This window comes from Panthera tigris, chromosome A1 (genome assembly GCF_018350195.1).
Source record: "Panthera tigris isolate Pti1 chromosome A1, P.tigris_Pti1_mat1.1, whole genome shotgun sequence".
In the NCBI taxonomy this organism is placed as follows: domain Eukaryota; kingdom Metazoa; phylum Chordata; class Mammalia; order Carnivora; family Felidae; genus Panthera; species Panthera tigris.
In genome coordinates this window covers 205,286,606-205,305,130 of record NC_056660.1, presented here as the reverse complement: position 1 = coordinate 205,305,130, position 18,525 = coordinate 205,286,606, and the positions used below count along the sequence as shown (strand labels likewise).

At 38.2% G+C, this 18,525-nt stretch overlaps 1 protein-coding gene across 1 annotated transcript in view; it reads left to right on the top strand.

The window, feature by feature from the left end:
• C7 (complement C7) overlaps window positions 1-18,525 on the top strand; it is a 55,697-nt gene that overhangs the window by 17,958 nt on the left and 19,214 nt on the right. The window contains exons 7-11 of the mRNA XM_007095439.3: window positions 5,359-5,529; window positions 8,079-8,322; window positions 10,463-10,573; window positions 14,182-14,348; window positions 16,577-16,805. Of these exons, the coding sequence (XP_007095501.1) occupies window positions 5,359-5,529; window positions 8,079-8,322; window positions 10,463-10,573; window positions 14,182-14,348; window positions 16,577-16,805 (922 nt within the window). The remainder of the gene's footprint in view (window positions 1-5,358; window positions 5,530-8,078; window positions 8,323-10,462; window positions 10,574-14,181; window positions 14,349-16,576; window positions 16,806-18,525) is intronic.

Here is an 18,525-nt window from a genome sequence, read left to right as displayed (position 1 = left end):
AACTTGGAATGAGTCACAGATGGGAGTAAAAATTAGGGTGGAGAAAATGAATTACTTCCTGGATCCTCCTGTATTTAGTTTTGAATGCACTTCATTATATTTTGGGAAAAGAGATACTAGTGTATATCAAATAAGAATCACAAAATTATATTCTAATGGCATTTTAACTAATGATTAATGATCTGATCCTCTGCTTCCTCTGTTGGTCTGAATCTAGATATCTGAGATTTCTTTTTTTTTAGTTTTTAATTTTATTTATTTATTTTGAGAGAGATAGAGAGATACAGATGAGGGAGGGGACAGAGAAAGGGAGAGAGAGAATCCCAGGCAGGTTCCCTGCTGTCAGCACAGAGTCAGATGTGGGGCTCCATCCCACAAATTGTGAGACCACGACTTGAGCTGAAACCAAGAGTTGGATGCTCAGCCGACTGAGCCACTGAGGCATCCCTGGATATCTGAGATTTCTAAATCTACCTTTTAAACCAGGAATAATTTAAATGATGATCAAAAAATAGCTCACATACATTATATACTGTTCACTGTTTCAAGTGCTTAATGGATCTTCTTTTCTTTATAATAACCTAAAAAAAGTAGGCACTGTCATCTCTATTTTACAGTTGAGGAAACTGAAAGAAACAATGCTGAATGATTTACCCACAATCATAGAGGTAATAGATAACACACATGGATTCTGAACCCAAGAGTGTCTCCAGAACCCTTGTAACACACTATAGTTAAGTGGGGTTGGAGTATATATGAATTTGATATATACGGAATGAAACCGTAGAGAGAGAAAAATGGAAGCTGTGGGAGAGGGAATGAATAATGAATTTAATAAGTCCTTAGAAGAGGTGGGAAGGAATGCAATACAGAGAAGAGACAGAGAAGTTAGCTTTATTATTTTTGTTTGTTTGTTTTTGGAGGATAACTCAGTTTTTTTTTTTAAATATAATTTATTATCAAGTTGGCTAACATACAGTGTATACAGTGTGCTCATGGTTTTGGGGGTAGATTTCTGTGATTTATCACTTATATACAACACCCAGTGCTCATCCCAACAAGTGCCCTCCTCAATGCCCATCACCCATTTTCCCCTCTCCTTTGCCCCTCCGCCATCAACCCTCAGTTTTTTCTCTGTATTTAAGAGTCTCTTATGGTTTGCCTCCCTCTCTGTTTGAAACTATTTTTTCCCCTTCCCTTCTCCCATGGTCTTCTGTTAAGTTTCCCAAGTTCCACATGTGAATGAAAACATATGATATCTGTCTTTCTCTGACTGACTTATTTCACTTAGCATAATATCCTCCAGTTCCATCCATGTTGTTGCAAATGGCAGGATTTCATTCTTTCTCATTGGCAAGTAGTATTCCATTGTATATATAAGCCACATCTTCTTTATCCATTTGTCAGTTGATGAACATTTGGACTCTTTCCATAATTTGGCTAATGTTGAAAGTGCTGCTATAAACATTGGGGTAAATGTGCCCTATGAATCAGCACTCCTGTATCCTTTGGATAAATTCCTAGTATGCTATTGTTGGGTCATAGGGCAGTTCTATTTTTAATTTTTTGAAGAACCTCCAGACTGTTTTCCAGAGTGACTGCACCAGCTTGCATTCCCACTAACAGTGCAAGATGGTTCCTGTTTCTCCACATCCTTGCCAACATCTGTTGTTTCCTGAATTGTTAATTTTAGCCGTTCTGACCAGTGTGAGGTGGTATCTCAGTGTGGTTTTGATTTGTATTTCCCTGATGATGAGTGATGTTGAGCATTTTTTCATGTGTCTGTTGCCATCTGGATGTCTTCTTTGGCAAAGTGTCTATTTGTGTCTTCTGCCCATTTCTTCACTGGGTTATTCATTTTCCGAGTGTTGAGTTTGATAAGTTCTTTATAGACTTTGGATACTAATTCTTTATCTGATATGTTATTTGCAAATATCTTCTCCCATTCTGTCGGTTGCCTTTTAGTTTTGATGATTGTTTCCTTTACAGTGTATAAGCTTTTTAGCTTGATGAGGTCAAATAGTTCATTTTTGCTTTTATTTCCCTTGCCTTAGAAGATGTGTTGAGCAACAAATTGCTGCAGCTGAGGTCAAAGAGGTTGTTGCCTGGTTTCTTTTCTAGGGTTTTGATGGTTTCCTGTCTCACATTGAGGTCTTTCATCCATTTTGAGTTTATTTTTGTGTATGGTGTAAGAAAGTGGTCCAGTTTCATTCTTCTGCATGTTGCTGTCCCATTCTCCCAGCACCATTTACTAAAGAGACTGTTTTTTTTCCTATCGGATACTCTTTCCTGCTTTGTCAAAGATCAGTTAGCCATACATTTGTGGGTCCAATTCTGGATTCTCTGTTCTATTCCATTGGTTTATGTGTCTGTTTTTGTGCCAATACCTTACTGTCTTGATGATTACAGCTTTGTAGTAGAGGCTAAAGTCTGGAATTGTGATGCCTCCTGCTTTGGTTTCCTTTTTCAACATTACTTTGGCTATTTGGGGTCTTTTGTGGTTCCATACAAATTTTAGGACTGTTTATTCTAGCTTTGAGAAGAATGCTGGTGCAATTTCGATTGGGATTGCATGGAATGTGTAGATTTCTTTGGATAGTAGTGACATTTTAGCAATATTTGTTCTTCCAATCCATGAGCATGGAATGTTTTTCCATTTCTTTATATCTTCTTCAATTTCCTTCATAAGTTTTCTATAGCTTTCAGCATACAGATATTTAAACAACTTTGGCTAAGTTTATTCCTATTTTATGGTTCTTGTGCAATTGTAAATGGGATCAATCAGAGAAGTTAGCTTTAGATGGAGGAGGGACACCTGTGGAAGAAAGGAAGAGGAGAAATGTAAATATGTTTGTCGATTTGTTAGCCAGAAATTTAGGAATCCTCTGTCTGGTAATGGGAATGTTTGTAAAGAAAGAGGTTAAGGTCATTTTCTGAAAGTGAGGAAAGTGGTTCTAAGATTGGGGGATTGAGGTAGGGGTTGAACTTTTGAAATAGGTACTGTAGAAAATGGGAAAGAAAGAGAACGGACTAAAGAAATATAGGGCTGCTGGACTGCATTGAGAGTTCCCCTGAGATCAGAAATCATGAATGGACTTAACAGTGGTACCCATCTATAGCTGTGTGATTTTTCTATTGTAGTGCTAAGTAGCTTGGCTGTGAGCATTGAACCAGGTTGGAATTCTGCCTGGCAAGCATGATGGCAGGGTCTATCTAGGCGAGGATGTTTAGTTCATTGATGAGAAACTGTTGAAGTCATGAACCATGAAGGCTATCCGAAAAAGAAAGAAGTGAAAAAAAGGAAGGTGCTGACAGGGAGAGAGAAAGGAAACTAAGTTGAAGAACTTGCCTCTACGAAGTTGAATAACTGCTCTGGTGATGATAGTATGAGAGTCAAAAGAGTAATAGGTGGCAAACTGTAGGATGTTTGAGTTTGTGATTTTAGAGGAAGGATCAGTCTGAGAGAATTCAGGATTCAAAGTTAGATGGGAAAGAGAGTATCAATTCAGGGTCATTTAAGAAAATCACATTAGCCTGAAAAAGATGACTTGGCAGCCATATGTAGAGCAGACGAGAGTGAGGAGGTGCTGAACTAAATCATCTAAGAGGCTTATTTGCATGAATCGAGTATTTGAATTGTAGATCTGAAGATGAGGGAAAATAGGTTTTCTCTCTTTCTTTTTTTTTTTTACATCAAAAGGAAGATAGATAACTTCTTTTTCTTAAGAGAGAGAGAAAAAAATTAAATTGTGTGCCTATCTAAAACCTAATAGGACCAAAATAGTATCTAGTGGCTGCAGAAATCTCTAATAGCATTCTTATTAACGTCTTCTTTGTAGTCAATAATAAGACATATATTCTCCATCTCAGCTTTGAGCTAAACTTATGCATTTGACTTTGAAATAGATCCATTTCATAATTTAATGAAAATAATGCCCTAATAAAAGATATGAATAAATCTATCTTTTCGTATCTTGTGGTGTGTTCTTAACATTCATGCATAATTTTGAACATGGGCAATGATAAAAGTAATATAATATTTTCTGGCATTTTCCTGATGAATTTCTTTCCAGTCTTTTTTTTTTTTTTTTGACTGGGGAATATACTTGCATTGATGTAATTAACAGGATTATCACATTTATAACAGTTTCTCATTTAACATGAGTATTTCTCTTCATAGGCATCATTGAAAATGACTGCATAATAGTCTGTCATTTTCTTTCCTTTTAGGTTTGTGTTTAAAGTATATCATACCCATCATTTTAATTTTCCCTGTGCTTTTTTATACTTCGATCTCAAACACAGATGTGTATGTATATATGCTAACAACACAAATGCTCGCGGAAACACAGTTACTGATTTGACTATTTTATATGGAGCAGACACGGTGAGAGGGAGTCCTCGTGCGTGTCTTGTTTTATTCTCGCGGTGATTGGCATTTGTTAGCAAATTAATTGCCCATGACTTTTAAAATTTTCGAGATTTTTGTGTCAAGATTCAGATTTATCTCCTTTCTTGAAAACAGATCGCCTGTCAGTGCTAGCACCTGTAGTTACACACGGTAACTGTATGATGGGTTCCTGCGTTGGTACCCCTTTTCCACAGTGCGTGTGTTCACTTCATCACCCTGCCTTCCCCTGGATGCCTCCAACATTTATATTACTTGCCAGCCCCCTGTAGGCATTTTATTTTGACACTTGATCTAGGATAAAGTAAGGGATAAATAAATGATTATCTTCTTCATCAGTGCTGGAGCTGTCATGACTCTGTTAGCCACATGTGACTATCCTGTTGCCTGCTTCAAAATTCTTGTGGGATGGCCTTTTCTTCTACTATCTATCACAGAAAAAAAAATCCAGTTTCAGCACTAATTAGAAAGTTATAGCTACTACTGGATCACATAGAACATTCCCAAAGTCCAAAAGATCTACATGCTTCAGATCACCGATTTGCATTTCTGTTCCCTTTTATTAGATGAAAAATCAAGAGCCAAGTGCTTTTCAGTTCTCTGTTAGTATGGTTTTGTTAATTTTCTGACTTCTGGCCTAGATGTTGACATTAAACAAAATGGGAGATGTTTGTACACAAATGTATTCTGTGAATCACTTGGGATTACCATTACTGAGACCATGTCTCCTGCTTAACAAAGAATAATTATAGAATGGACTCTATTCCTTATATTTATATGGGCCTGGTCACAATGAGAGCCACAGTTGTTTTGTGTCAATGAAGAGCTTTCTTTTTTTGGAGAGGATTGTGTAAAGAAAGTATTCACGTTAAAGGATCCATGGCAAAAGATTTTGGGTTATACCCAAGGCCTTGATTTAGTCACAACAAAACTTTTCATTTTCTTTATAGGTGAAGATAAATAATGATTTTAATTATGAATTTTACAACAGTAGCTGGTCTTATGTAAAACATACTTCAGCAGAATATACATCATCTAGTAAGAAACGCTCCTTTTTTAGATCTTCAGCATCTTCTTCGTATAGTCATATTTCACATAGCAATGAAATCCAAAAGCAAAAGGTTAGTATGAAACATGAGTTAACTTTTCCATATTTTACTGCTTAAGTATTTCTAACATTAACAAAAGTATATTTACCAAAAGGATCAGCTTTCATTTTTAAATTAGGGTAGTAGCATCTTCTTCAAAGAGACAATGTAATATATTTCCTTAAGAGGTAACATTGTATCTTGTCAATTCTCTTGGATAATATATCTATTAATACTTTGTCTTCTTTCTTTTCTTTCTTTCTTTCTTTCTTTCTTTCTTTCCCCTTTCTTTCTTTCTTTCCTCTTTCTTTCTTTCTTTCTTTCTTTCTTTCTTTCTTTCTTTCTTTCTTTCTTTCCTCTTTCTTTCTTTCTTTCTTTCTTTCTTTCTTTCTTTCTTTCTTTCTTTCTTTCTTTCTTTCTTTCTTTCTTTCGTCTATGACTAACCTGGGGCTGAAACTCATGACCTCAAGGTTAAGAGTTTCATGCTCCACTGACTGAGCCAGCCAGGCACTCCTATACTTTGTTTTTCTTATTAAAGTATTTTTACTTATTTGAAAATCTTAAAAAGCATTACTTTCAAATCTACTAGTGAAAATTTTCTTAAATTTCTAATTTATGATTGCTATACATGATTATATGTGTTATAGAATTGAAAAAATCCTGTTAATATATGCTTTCTAAACAGTAATGCTAGAATGTTTCTGAGAAGGTGCATAAAACTAAAAGATTTTAAAACACTTTGTTACTTTTGAGATACCACATTAAAAAAATTTTATTTATTTATTTATTTGTTTATTTTGAGAGAGAGAGAGAGAGAATGCATGTGAGGGCACGGGGGTAAGAGGAGGGGCAGAGAGAGAGAATTCCAAGCAGGCTAAGTGCTGTCAGCACAAAACTGGATGTGGGGCTTGATCTCTCAAACTGTGAGATCATGACCTGAGCTGAAATCATGAGTTGGACGCTTAAGTGACTGGGCCACCTAGGTGCCCTGAGATACCAAAATTTTTATCTGAGGAAGTTAAAAAACTTATTTTTAGATAGTTTGTTGTCTTAAGATACTAAAATTTTTATCTTGGGCAATCTGAACAGTTGAGATGACTTGTACTAATTGATGTGTACCTACTGCTGATGAATTTTCAGGTTGACCATCATTCAAAATCTGCATACTTCATCTCATTCTTGAAGTCAGTAACTTGATTAATAAATCACAGGGAGGTATAAAGGAATATTGATTTTGTTTGTTTTATGACTAAGAAGCTGACTATGGGAATAAGAATTGTATAAACATTTATTGTATTTATATTATTGTTCACAGAAATTAGGATTTGATATAAGGTAGATCTGTCTTGGACATCATTAAAAGATGCTCAGGAAGTGTTTCAAAGACCTCATATCCACTACGGGGTATTTACCCAAAGAATACAAACACTAATTCGAAAAGATAGATGCACACCTATGTTTATTGCAACATTATTTACAATAGCCAAATTATGGAAGCAACCCAAGTGTCCACTGATAGATGAATGGGTAAAGAAGGTATATTATATATATACAATGGAATATTACTCAGGCATAAGGAAGAATGAAATCTTGCCATTTGCAACAACATGGATGGATCAAGAGAGTATAATGTTTAGTGAAATAAGTCATTCAGAGAAAGACAAATACCATATTATTTTACTCACATGTGGAATTTAAGAAAACAAACAACAGGGGCGCCTGGGTGGCTCGGTCGGTTAAGCGTCCGACTTTGGCTCAGGTCATGATCTCATGGTCCGTGAGTTCGAGCCCCACGTCAGGCTCTGTGCTGACCGCTCAGAGCCTGGAGCCTGTTTCAGATTCTGTGTATCCCTCTCTCTCTGCCCCTCCCCTGTTCATGCTCTGTCTCTCTCTGTCTCAAAAATAAATAAACGTTTAAATAAATTAAAAAAAAAAAAGAAAACAAACAACAACGAAAAGAGACAAACAAAAAAACCAGACTCTTAACTGTAGAGAACAAACTGATGGTTATCAGAGGGGAGGCAGGTGGGGGGGATGGGTAAAACAGGTGATGGGGATTAAGGTGTGCACTTGTGATGAGCACCAGGTGGCATATGGAATTGTTGAATCACTATATTGTACACCTGCAACTAATATAACATGGTATGTAAATTACACTAAAATTTAAAAAAAAAAGCCTCATTATAAAGTGAGGAACCATAGTATGAGATATAAATTATATGTTCACCTTACCTATAAGTCATTGTCAATGTATACTCCTTAGGGACACATTATTTTATATACCTATTTGTGAGCTTGTTTAGTAGGGAATGAAGATGATGCTTTTTTTTCTAGTTGAGATTTTAAAGGCCATATATGTAAGAAATTACATATCACTCAGATTTTCCTATTTGGCATTCCAAAAACTCTTTAGATTGCTTCAGGTGAGTGAGCCCAGAAAAGACCTCATCATGCATCAAAAATAAAAATTCATATAGTTTGGGTCAGAGGTGGCAGTTGATGGAGACATTGAACAGGAAAGTAATTTCACTGACTTTTTATCTTCAAACTAAAACTCCTTTTATTCTTCCTTCTTCCCATAGAGTCATCAATTGTTGGTTGTCCAGAACACTGTGGAAGTGGCTCAGTTTATCAATAACAATCCAGAATTTTTACAACTTGCTGAGCCCTTCTGGAAGGAACTCTCCTACCTTCCCTCTCTGTATGACTATGGTGCCTACCGAAGATTAATCGACCAGTATGGGACACATTATCTGCAGTCTGGGTCCTTAGGAGGAGAGTACAAAATTCTATTTTATGTGGACCCAGAAAAAATCAAAGAAAGCGGTAGAGTATTAAAAAAATTTATTGACTACAAGCATTGCAGGAATTTTAATGGGGGAAATAACATGTAGTTAGCTTAAACTTTTAGAGATTTAAAGTATGACAAATAGAGATTAAATGGCAAAGGAATCCAAAGTGGTGTGAATCCATTATAATCTACTCAAACTCTTCAAACTGCCTACTCTTTTGGCTAGTACCCTGAAATGTGAGATAACCATCATCATTACTGGCTGTCTCCAGGAGGTATTGATTGGATTTTTAGAATACTTTTTAATGTTTTCCATTTCTCAGCTTAAGTAATATTCTTTGAGGAAAAGCTAATAAGGTATTATATTTCAGAAATCAAAATGTTTTAAAGAAGTATTTTATTTACCTCTGTTCGTTGCCACTCACATTCCTTTAAAAAAAAACCTGCTCTGGATATCACAAGTTTGCTTACTACCTAAGTCTTATAATAATGTCTTGAATTTATTGGATGCCTTTCTTACAAGAGGCAAGTTACATGTTAGCAATGATCCTCACTGCTACCCAGACAGATGGCCACTATAATTCCTGTCCCACAGACTGAGACATGGAGAGTCAGTGTTAGATAAGACTCACCCAAGGGCATATGGGTTGTAAGGAGGTCTAACTTGCTCCCAAGTCTGCTGAACTTTTTCCTTATGCTATGTTGTTGCTAGAATGGCCTGATTTTTGTTAGAATCAGTGCACACCACGGAGTTCATGATTTTTTCAGACCCCATAGTAAGAGGACAGTCCTCACCATGTGTCCCGATGTGGGAGGGTAGAGGGTGGTGTCTTAGTGTCCATTCCTTCTCTCCAAAGACCTTTTGGCTGGTTTACTAATATTCCAAGTCAAACCTACTTCTTCCCAACTTTGTCCTTCAGCTGATGTCCACACTTCCTTCTCCATTCCAAATCACCTCTTCGGGGTCTTTCTCTTCAGTCAAGGCTCCCTTACAACCTTGGAGGAGAATAACACTTACTACATGAGATTCAGAGGAAATCTTGTAACCTTCCCTTGTGGGTGAATTACAATATTTTTCTATGTTTCCATTGGCTTTTTTTTCCCCCAATGGGCTTAGTTTTTTTGTTACCAGTTAAGATTTAACTAGAATTTGAACTTTTCTAACTTCCCTGGTTGGAAATGATGTATAAGCACAAGTTTTTTTGTAGCAATGACAGGGACAATATTTCTTTGGAAAATTAATCCAGCAAGTGGCTTGATCTAAACTTAGTTTCACTGCCTCCCAACCATTTATTCCTTAGCACTTAAAGAAATGGGGGAGAATTTTATTAAAGCTTTCCAATTTGGTCAAAACATATTTTTTAAGTAAAAATTTTACTCTTGAGAAGTTTCTGTCCTTCCTAAAAATTCTAACTGAAATATAATCAAAACTCCTGAGATGTAATAGATCCCCCCCATTATTCCTTAAGAAATATTGAGATTATTACAATACAGTTAGCAAAATTATATAAGAAAAATATATTTCCACACTTATTATTTTCTATCCTTCTTTAAAAAATGCATTGGCAAAACTCCATTTGATAATGAGTAGAAATTGTTACATTCTGAGGTTATGAGTTATGGGAAGGAATTGTTAGAAACTAGAGATAGTAAACATATTAAAATCAAGAGATTGAGGCAGTAGATCTGAGGTTTTAGGAATTAATTGCTATAGAATCAGAACCCAGCTTTTGGGGTTTCCAGTAGGTGGACTGGGACCATCACATGCCTACTTTTATCTGTTTGCTTCATACTTGAGAAGCTGACTGTATGTGGGTCAAAGATATCACTGTTCCGGGTGTTCCTTCCACTGTTTCATGTAGAAATCACCCCAGTCTCCTCTCTCTGATCCAAGAAAATAGAAGCCAAAATTTGCTGAATCATTTGAAAGTAAGTTTCAGACACACGATGCTTCATTCCTAAGTGTATGCATGTATGTGTTATTTTGTTTAATAACAAAAAAGATATTCTTTTTTCTGACCCTTGATCCTCCTACAGCACTTGAAAATGTCCCTATCATATCACTCTTGATTAGATGGCCACAATAGTAGAGTATCCCTATCCTCCCACCTGGCTGCATCTCAAAAGACGTGTTTAACAAATGCAGAAATAAAACCTTTAAAACTTTTCCCTCAGGTCTTAGTTCAACAGATATAAAGACATGTACTTCATCAAGTTTCAAATTTTTGTATTCGTCATCAAAGGGCAAATGCAAGGAGCTGGAAGATGCCTTAAAATCAGATTCAGGTAAATAAGAAGGGGGCAATTTGCATTACAAGCTTAATCTCCATCCCTCTCTCTTGTGGTTAATTCCTGGCCTCAAGGTCCTCTGAAATTTTAGCAGGTGTTCTATCTTGTGTTTTTAAAAATGTATTTGGTTATTTTTGCCTCTGCTCTCTCTTTCATATGTCATGACAGTGAGACACTGCCACGGAAAGTTCACTGGGTATCTCCTGGGCACTGTAGATGTGTCCTCAGCATAGACTACCTTTTCCACCTGCAGTGACAGTTGGCAATCCAGCCTAGAAAAAGGACACCAACAGGAGAGATTTAGTTCCACTCTGACATGGATGCTCAGATGCTGCTGCTGGTGGTGGTGGTGGTCGTGGTGATGGCAGAGGGAGTGGGGAAGGTGGTGTGCTATTCTTTGAGTGCTTAGAAAGGAACTGGAAAAAAAAAAAAAACTGATTTAGATTGTGTCTAGATGCCCTGTTAAGGAATTTGGATTTCATTCTGGTAACAAGGGGGTACCCTTAAAGGATTTAGTACAGGAAGTGATTAAATGAAAGGTTACAAAGATAAAGTTGTAGAGAAAGAAGAGGGACTGAGAAGGGATAATCTGACAGGATAAGAATCAGTGAAGAGGTGCCTGGCTGCCTCAGTTTGGTAGAGCATGCAACTCATGAGTTTCGGCAAAAAGCCTACTGTAAAAAAAAAAAAAAAAAAAAAAAAGAAGAACCAGAAAAGATCAGTAACATTAAAAATAAAGGAGAAAGAGAAGTCAATAAAGAGAAATTCTAGACAGAAGCTAAGTAAGAGAAGGGCTGGAGACTGTTCATTGAATTTGGTGATTACAACTTAACTTGCCTTACAGTGAACTTCTTAGTGTGGTAGCAATGGACTGAGCAGGTACTAGAGCTTAAATTCTCGGTGACAGCATAAATTGGGGCAAAGGTGAAGACTGACCCAGATGCCAGAGTTCTTACTGAGGAAGTGGGGATTCTTGGGATATTGGCAGATAACTGTAGGAAGGAGGAAGACAGAGGAATGAAACCAGGTGTATTTACTCATTCACTTCCTTCATTCATCAACTGTTTATGGAGCCTGTGGTACATGCAAGGATTTGTTCTAGGCACTGGGGTACAAGCAGTGACATGCCGGAGAAAATGCCTGTCTTCGTGGAGTTGGCATGACAGAGGAGGAGGACATGGTTTTTTTGTTTTGTTTTGTTTTGTTTTTTTAAATTTTTTTTAAGTTTATTTATTTGAGAGAGAGAGAGAGGGGGATAGAGAGAGAGAATATTCATGAGCAGAGGAAGGGCAGAGAGAGAGGGAGACAGAAAGAATCCCAATCCAACGCTGATGTGGGGCTCGAAATCACAAACTGTTAGGTCATGGCCTGAGCCGAAATCAAGAGTCGGACACCCAACCGACTGAGCCACCCATGTGCCCCAGGAGGACATGCTTTTGAAAGAGATGGAAATATGGTGATCTGGAAATAGAGATGAGTGGGAGCTTTGGGAAGATAGAGACATCAGTTATCAGCTGGGCTGGCTACTGGAAGCTGCTCACTGATTTTATTTGATGTTGTGTTTAACGCACACATAGCACACATAGTTAGGTATTATTCATATTCTCATTATACAAACAGGGACTCCGAGTGACAGAAAGATTGCCCACGATCACGTTTGGTAAGCGTCAGACATGAGATTCAAAGGCATGATGTGTGGCTTCACAGTCTGGGCTCCTGATTGTCGCACCATGCTGCTTGTCTAGGGGAAGAGGGCCAGAGGGAGCAGAGAGCTCCCTGAGGTATGGAGAGAGAGGCTACAGGCTTAAAAATAAAATTAAAATGGATTTCTCAGAATCTGTAATTCATAAACAGGTGTGCCAGGGCAGGCGGTGATTTCTCCAAGTTTACTATGCGCGGGGATTACCCGGGAAGTTGTTAAGATGCTGGTTCCAAGGCTCTCCTCCCAGCTGTTCTCTTAGCGGGTGTTGAAGCTCAGAAATGTGTAGTCACTCCAGATGATTCGGCTCCAGGTAGCGGAGGGACTGAACTTAGTTGTGATAAGCTGCCTTAAAAGGGTGACTATGTGCATATCAAAACTGGAGCTAACAATGACAATGAGGACGCACTCCAGCAATTTGTCAAAAACACCGGGCTTTAATAATTTCTTTTTTTTTAAGTTTCTTTTTTTTAAAGTTCATTTATTTATTTTGAGAGAGAAACAGAGAGAGCAGGGGAGGGGCAGAGAAAGAGGGAAAGAGAGAGAATCCCAAGCAGGCTCTGCGCTGTCAGCACAGAGCCTGTCTCGGGGCTCCAACTCACCAACTGTGAGATCATGACCTGAGCCAGTCAGATGCTTAACAGACTGAGGCACCCAGGCACCCTAGGCTTTAATAATTTCTGATAAATGCACAGTTTTTGAATTTGCAAAATTTTATGAAATTGCAAAATTTCATTAAAAGAAATGAACTAAAGATCACCCCAAATCTGGTTTGCAAGTTAGGAATTTCCAGTCATGACCAGCATAAAAATCAATTACAAATGGAGACAAAAATATTTCTGAAATTATAAGGCACTTAAATGCAGAAAAGAATTTAATTGGTATTTACTGTTTAGAACACTTTTCATGTGTTAATGTATGCCTGTTAATTAATAGCTTTTTTTGCTTAGTTAATATTCCAGATGCAATGAACTCCCCCATTTATTTTTATTTTTATTAAAAAAATTTTTTTTAAATGTTTATTTTATTTTTGAGAGAGACAGACAGACAGACAAAGAGTGTGAGCGGGGTAGGGTCAGAGAGGGAGACACAGAATCCAAAGCAATCTCCAGGCTCTGAGCTGTCAGCACAGAGCCCTATGTGGGGCTTGAAATCACAAACTGCGAGATCATGACCAGAGCCAAAGTTGGACGCTTAACCGACTGAGCCACCCAGGCGCCCCTAGCTGAACCATTTAGAAACACATTCCATGATGCTTCATCCCAAAATATATATTTATTTCCTAAGAAATAAGATAGTCTCCTGTATAACATAATGTTCTTATTATACTAAGAACATTAAGAATATGAACAATAATTCCCTAATATCATCTACTGTCAGGTAATGATTGTGTTTTTCTTTTCTTTTTCCTTTTAATAGATATTTTTGAGAGTCGTTTCAGATTTACAGCACAATCGAGCAAAAAGTACGGAGAGTTTCCATATACCCCTGTCAGAAACTAAGGCCTCCCCACTCTCAGCATCCTCCACCACGGGGGTGCATTTGTTCTAAGTGATGAATCTACGTTGACGTATCATCATTGCCCAAAGTGCATAGTTTATGTTAGGGTTCCTTCTTGGTGTTGTACATTCTATGGGCTTGGACAAATGTATAATGCCATGTGTCTACCATGATAGTGTGATGTAGAGCAATTTCACTGTTCTAACAATCCTCCGTGCTCCAACTATTTACTCCTCCCACCCACCACTGCTGGCAATCACTGATGTTTTCATTGTGTCCATAGTTTGTCCTTTACCAGAATGGGATGGGTTGTGTTTTAGTACTTGAGAGACGTTTCACTTTTTTATTCTTCTCTTTGTTTCCTTTGTGCATCCTGACCTATTTCATTTGATTTCTCCTCGTATAGGAACTCAAAGCAATGTTCTGCGAGGGAACCCATTTGTCAGGGGGGGCAGTTCGGGCTTCGTGTCTGGCCTCAGTTTCCTGGAGCTGGACAATCCTGCTGGAAACAAAGAGCGATATGCTTCGTGGGCGGAATCTGTGACTGGTCTTCCCCAAGTCATAAAACAAAAGGTACGTCCTGCTCTGTTGAAAGCACACAAAGCAGACATGTTTATTCGCATTGGGAAAATGAGATTAAATCAAGGTGGTTAAACAGAGACAGCTGTAATTAGCATTTTTGTATCCCAATTATGTTTTGTATAGCAAAATGAGTGCATACATAATAATAAGAAACAGAAGATTCATTATCTTGCATGTCCATATTTCAATTGTAAAGGTTAAATGTCTTGTAAATCCCAAGAGAAATTAGTAACAAAATTTGCATTTTAAGCTTTTGACCTAAATTTGATTATGTTTTCCTTGGTCTCTAATTCAGAGGAATTATAGATTCTTGCAAGAGGAAGGCATTTAGGCTTGTCTACTGTCTCATCAGATCACCTTTGTTCCTCTGGCCATGGCATGTAGGCTCTTGGAGACATGTAAATTAAAATAGAACAAATCTGACTGGCAGAATTTTAGGGTGTTTTATTGATACAGTCACTTCTGTCATAATGCTACGTATGTGTTCCTAAAATCAGACAGCTAGACAGAATTGCGCAATGAAGACCCCCTGGCTTATGGGGAAAATGGATTAAGGACACAATACTCAAAAACTTGATCTATGACACTCATTAAAAAAAAATAGGCATCAGTAAAAACAATAGTATAGCTTTGTATGTGTTAAATTGTTAAGAAACGCATATATATTAATGTAGCACAATTCTTAGAAAAAGACTTGAAGCTTGCTGGGTGCTGGGTGGGTTAGAGCCTTTGAATTATTGGGAAGTGGTAGGAGGAGAGCTGCCAGAGGACAGACGGTTCCTGCATCAGATGTGGATGGGTGTAGTATATTACACAGGCGGTGAACTGCATGGATGCTTGAAGTGTGTGTTTGCGTGTGTGTGTTTGTTTTGTGTATTCCTATGTTGGTTCAGTTGTGTCCACTTTTCTGGGTTCACCTGGTTTTTCTTACGGATGAAATTGTATGAAATTTGTGATATGCTCATGGTGTTCCCTAACACATCCATCCCAATGGAACAAATTTAGCCTTTCAAAACAAGTGCTATGGCAGAACTGATTCTATGTTCTATTCTCTGTCATGGGAGTCAAGAAATGTCTCAGGTGAAACTTGGACACATTTTATAATCCGCCCCCCCCCTCCGAATTACAAAAGTTTCTTAAGCACCCTCCCAACACCATATCCACCCATTTGCCTCTAAGTAAGGGTAAAAGGAAGAGTCCAGTTTTCCTGGGAGGTCTTATCATAACGTGCCACCATCGATACTCACAATGACCTATTTTCAATGCCAGTGCCCCGTTACAAATCTTAAAAAATTCTAAGTTGTTGATTAGGGAGGATCAGACATTCCTTCTCATTCTCAACTCTGCATTTGTCCACATAGGACTGTCACTATCATAGCTGTGCTAACTTATTATAGGTATATGTCCACGCAATGCCATCCAGTCAGTTCTTTCATAATGCAGCGTGAGAGAGTTTGGGCAGAGACGGAGGGAGATGTGGCTGGGTCTGTAAGTTATCCTCCTACTCCAGTGGTATGCTGTAGCCAGCTCAAGATGGACCCTCATAACAGCCAAAGGTGCCTATCTCTTCCCGACTCCATGGTCACTGGCATCCCAGTGGCAACCTGAAATCGGCCATGGGAAGAGTAGTTATGCTGCAGAAATTGGCAAATGCTACAAATCAGAGCGTTTTTGTTCTTAGGAGAGCAGATTGTTAAAGCTTAGCCAGCACATCTAGGGGCTCCAAGCTGCTTTTCATCAGACATATTCAACACAGAGAAGTAATGTCTGTCTATTTTAAATTTTGTCAGGAAGAAAGAGTCATGGTCTCTGCTAAGAGACATATTAAGTCTCTTAGAGCTGGGTATTTAATCTTAAATTTAATTGCACTTGCTTCTTCACTGTAATTTAAGTGCATTTCCTTTTCTTCTGCCCTCTGCAAGGTAGAAATGTACTTCCTTCAAAATAATCTTTCAATAACTAGAAAATGAATGTCCTGTTGGTTTTGAAAAGTTTTATGCAAGATACAAAAAATATTCCTTCCCTGTTCACTCCTATTTTTCCCTTTGTCTTGCAAAGAAAGTGAATTGCTTTCTTTTTATTTGAACAAGAAATAATTGGAATTAGGATGAGAGTGGCTTTTGATTTTTATTTTAATGGAGATTCAGCCTAAATGCCAGGAGAAAAATATTCTTGCCTAAAACCCCGATTTACTGACCATGATGTCTTTATCTGTATAGCTGACCCCTCTGTATGAGCTGGTAAAGGAAGTACCCTGTGCCTCTGTGAAAAGACTATACCTGAAGCGGGCTCTTGAGGAATATCTGGATGAATATGACCCCTGCCATTGTCAACCTTGTCAAAATGGCGGCATTGCCACCGTCGAGGGGACCCAGTGTCAGTGCCATTGCAAACCATACACCTTTGGTGTGGCTTGTGAGCAAGGAGTCCTCGTGGGAAATGAAGCAGGTCAGTGTGCTGAGTTTTTGCTAGTTATGCTGGACACTGTGAAAAAGGAATCACTCTTTCCCGCTGATCCCTGAGATCATGCTTCTTTGTGTATTAATTTAGTGTCTCCCTTCCTATTGCACTTCTGGGTTCTAGCAAGGGGATTAAGGCCCTCTGCTGTCTCTGTTTTCCTGTCTTAACGAATAGACCCACCATGCCCTCCATTCCCTGTTCTCCATTAGAATAGATTAATGCCTAAAACACGTCTCTCTTTTATGCTATAGTCAGCTCATTGAGGTTTTGTCCTAACAGGTCTGTGCAGCTAGTGTGCACATGGCTTAACCTTTCCAATCGCAAGCTCTTTGAAATATCTCTATTTCTATTTTGTATTATGTTTTATCAATCAATTACTCACAAATACTTTCTGAACATCTGCTGAATGTGCTCAACTGAATGCTTGGTGCTTTAAAGGCACGTCAGTTCACACAGAACTGTGTGAAGTTTGACTTTATGAGTAGACAAAGTGTGGGACAGTTTTGTATTTATTTATATGCCTCTCTCCTCTAGAAAACTCATTTCTTAAGGTCAGGGCTGTGATTCCTTTTTTTTATTCCCAGAGCCCAACAAGGCTTGATTCATAGAAGTCACTTAACAAATATTTGATGAATGAATGAATACATGACTGAACTATGATTGCTTGTAGACAAGCGTCAGGAAAGCCTCCTTGCCTCCAAATGTCTTCCCAAGTAGCCTATCTGGTAAATTGAAATTCTACCACTTTGATTTCATTCCTTTGTGGCTTGGATTTCCTGTTATTTGATAAAATGGAAGCTCCCCCTGCTGGTAAGGATTGGGGTAGCGATCATAATATATCAAGCTATTGTTACCCCCTGTTAATATACTCAGAGGACTACTTTATTAACTCAATTTCTAATTATGGAAGAAAGCATAAGGAAACTCATTGGAAGATATAATCACATTAGTTTAGTTTTGGTGTGTATGATACTGAGGGGTGGGTGCCGAGTGGAGGGGAGACGGATGTAGGCTACACGGTAGAACTAGGTAAGGAGCAGTAAACAAAACCATCTATCAATTGGAAGTAATGTTTCAGGAGCATGGTCTCTGAGATCTGTTTGTAACCAGGAAAGCCAAGTTCTTAGAATATAGTGCAAGTTCTCTCTTGCCTACCCCAAGGTATATGATGGGGGAAAATTCTAAAAGCACCGCTGGTCATGAATCGGCCCTGAGTTGGAAGGTGGCCAGGCTGGGTTGAGGAAGTGCCTGCAGACTGAAGGATGTTGACAGGAGGTAAAAGCATTTCTCCTTCTTATGCATTTCTTCATTTTGTACAGTGCCAGCTCTGAGGTTGGCAGTCTGGAACCCAGTAGATTATGTTCTTCTCATGCCCAACCATGGCTTTTCCAATAAAAATGTTAACAGTAGGAACTGCTGTAATGAGAGGAGCCTGGACTCGGCCATAAGACCATGTTGCTGCCTGGACAGGACTCTTGGCAGCCATTGCAGCACCGGACATGACATTTAACCCCCTTGCCTTAGATCCCATACCTATCAAATGAGAATGGTAACAGATTTCCTGCCCACCCGGATTCATTCTTGTGAGAAGTAAATGAATGGCATGAGGTATGACAAAATGCTCTGAAACAGTTCTAAAATAGTAAACAAATTTAAGATATAATTGCAAGAAGTTCGTTGATGCAGCCTTAATATCACCAAACCCAGT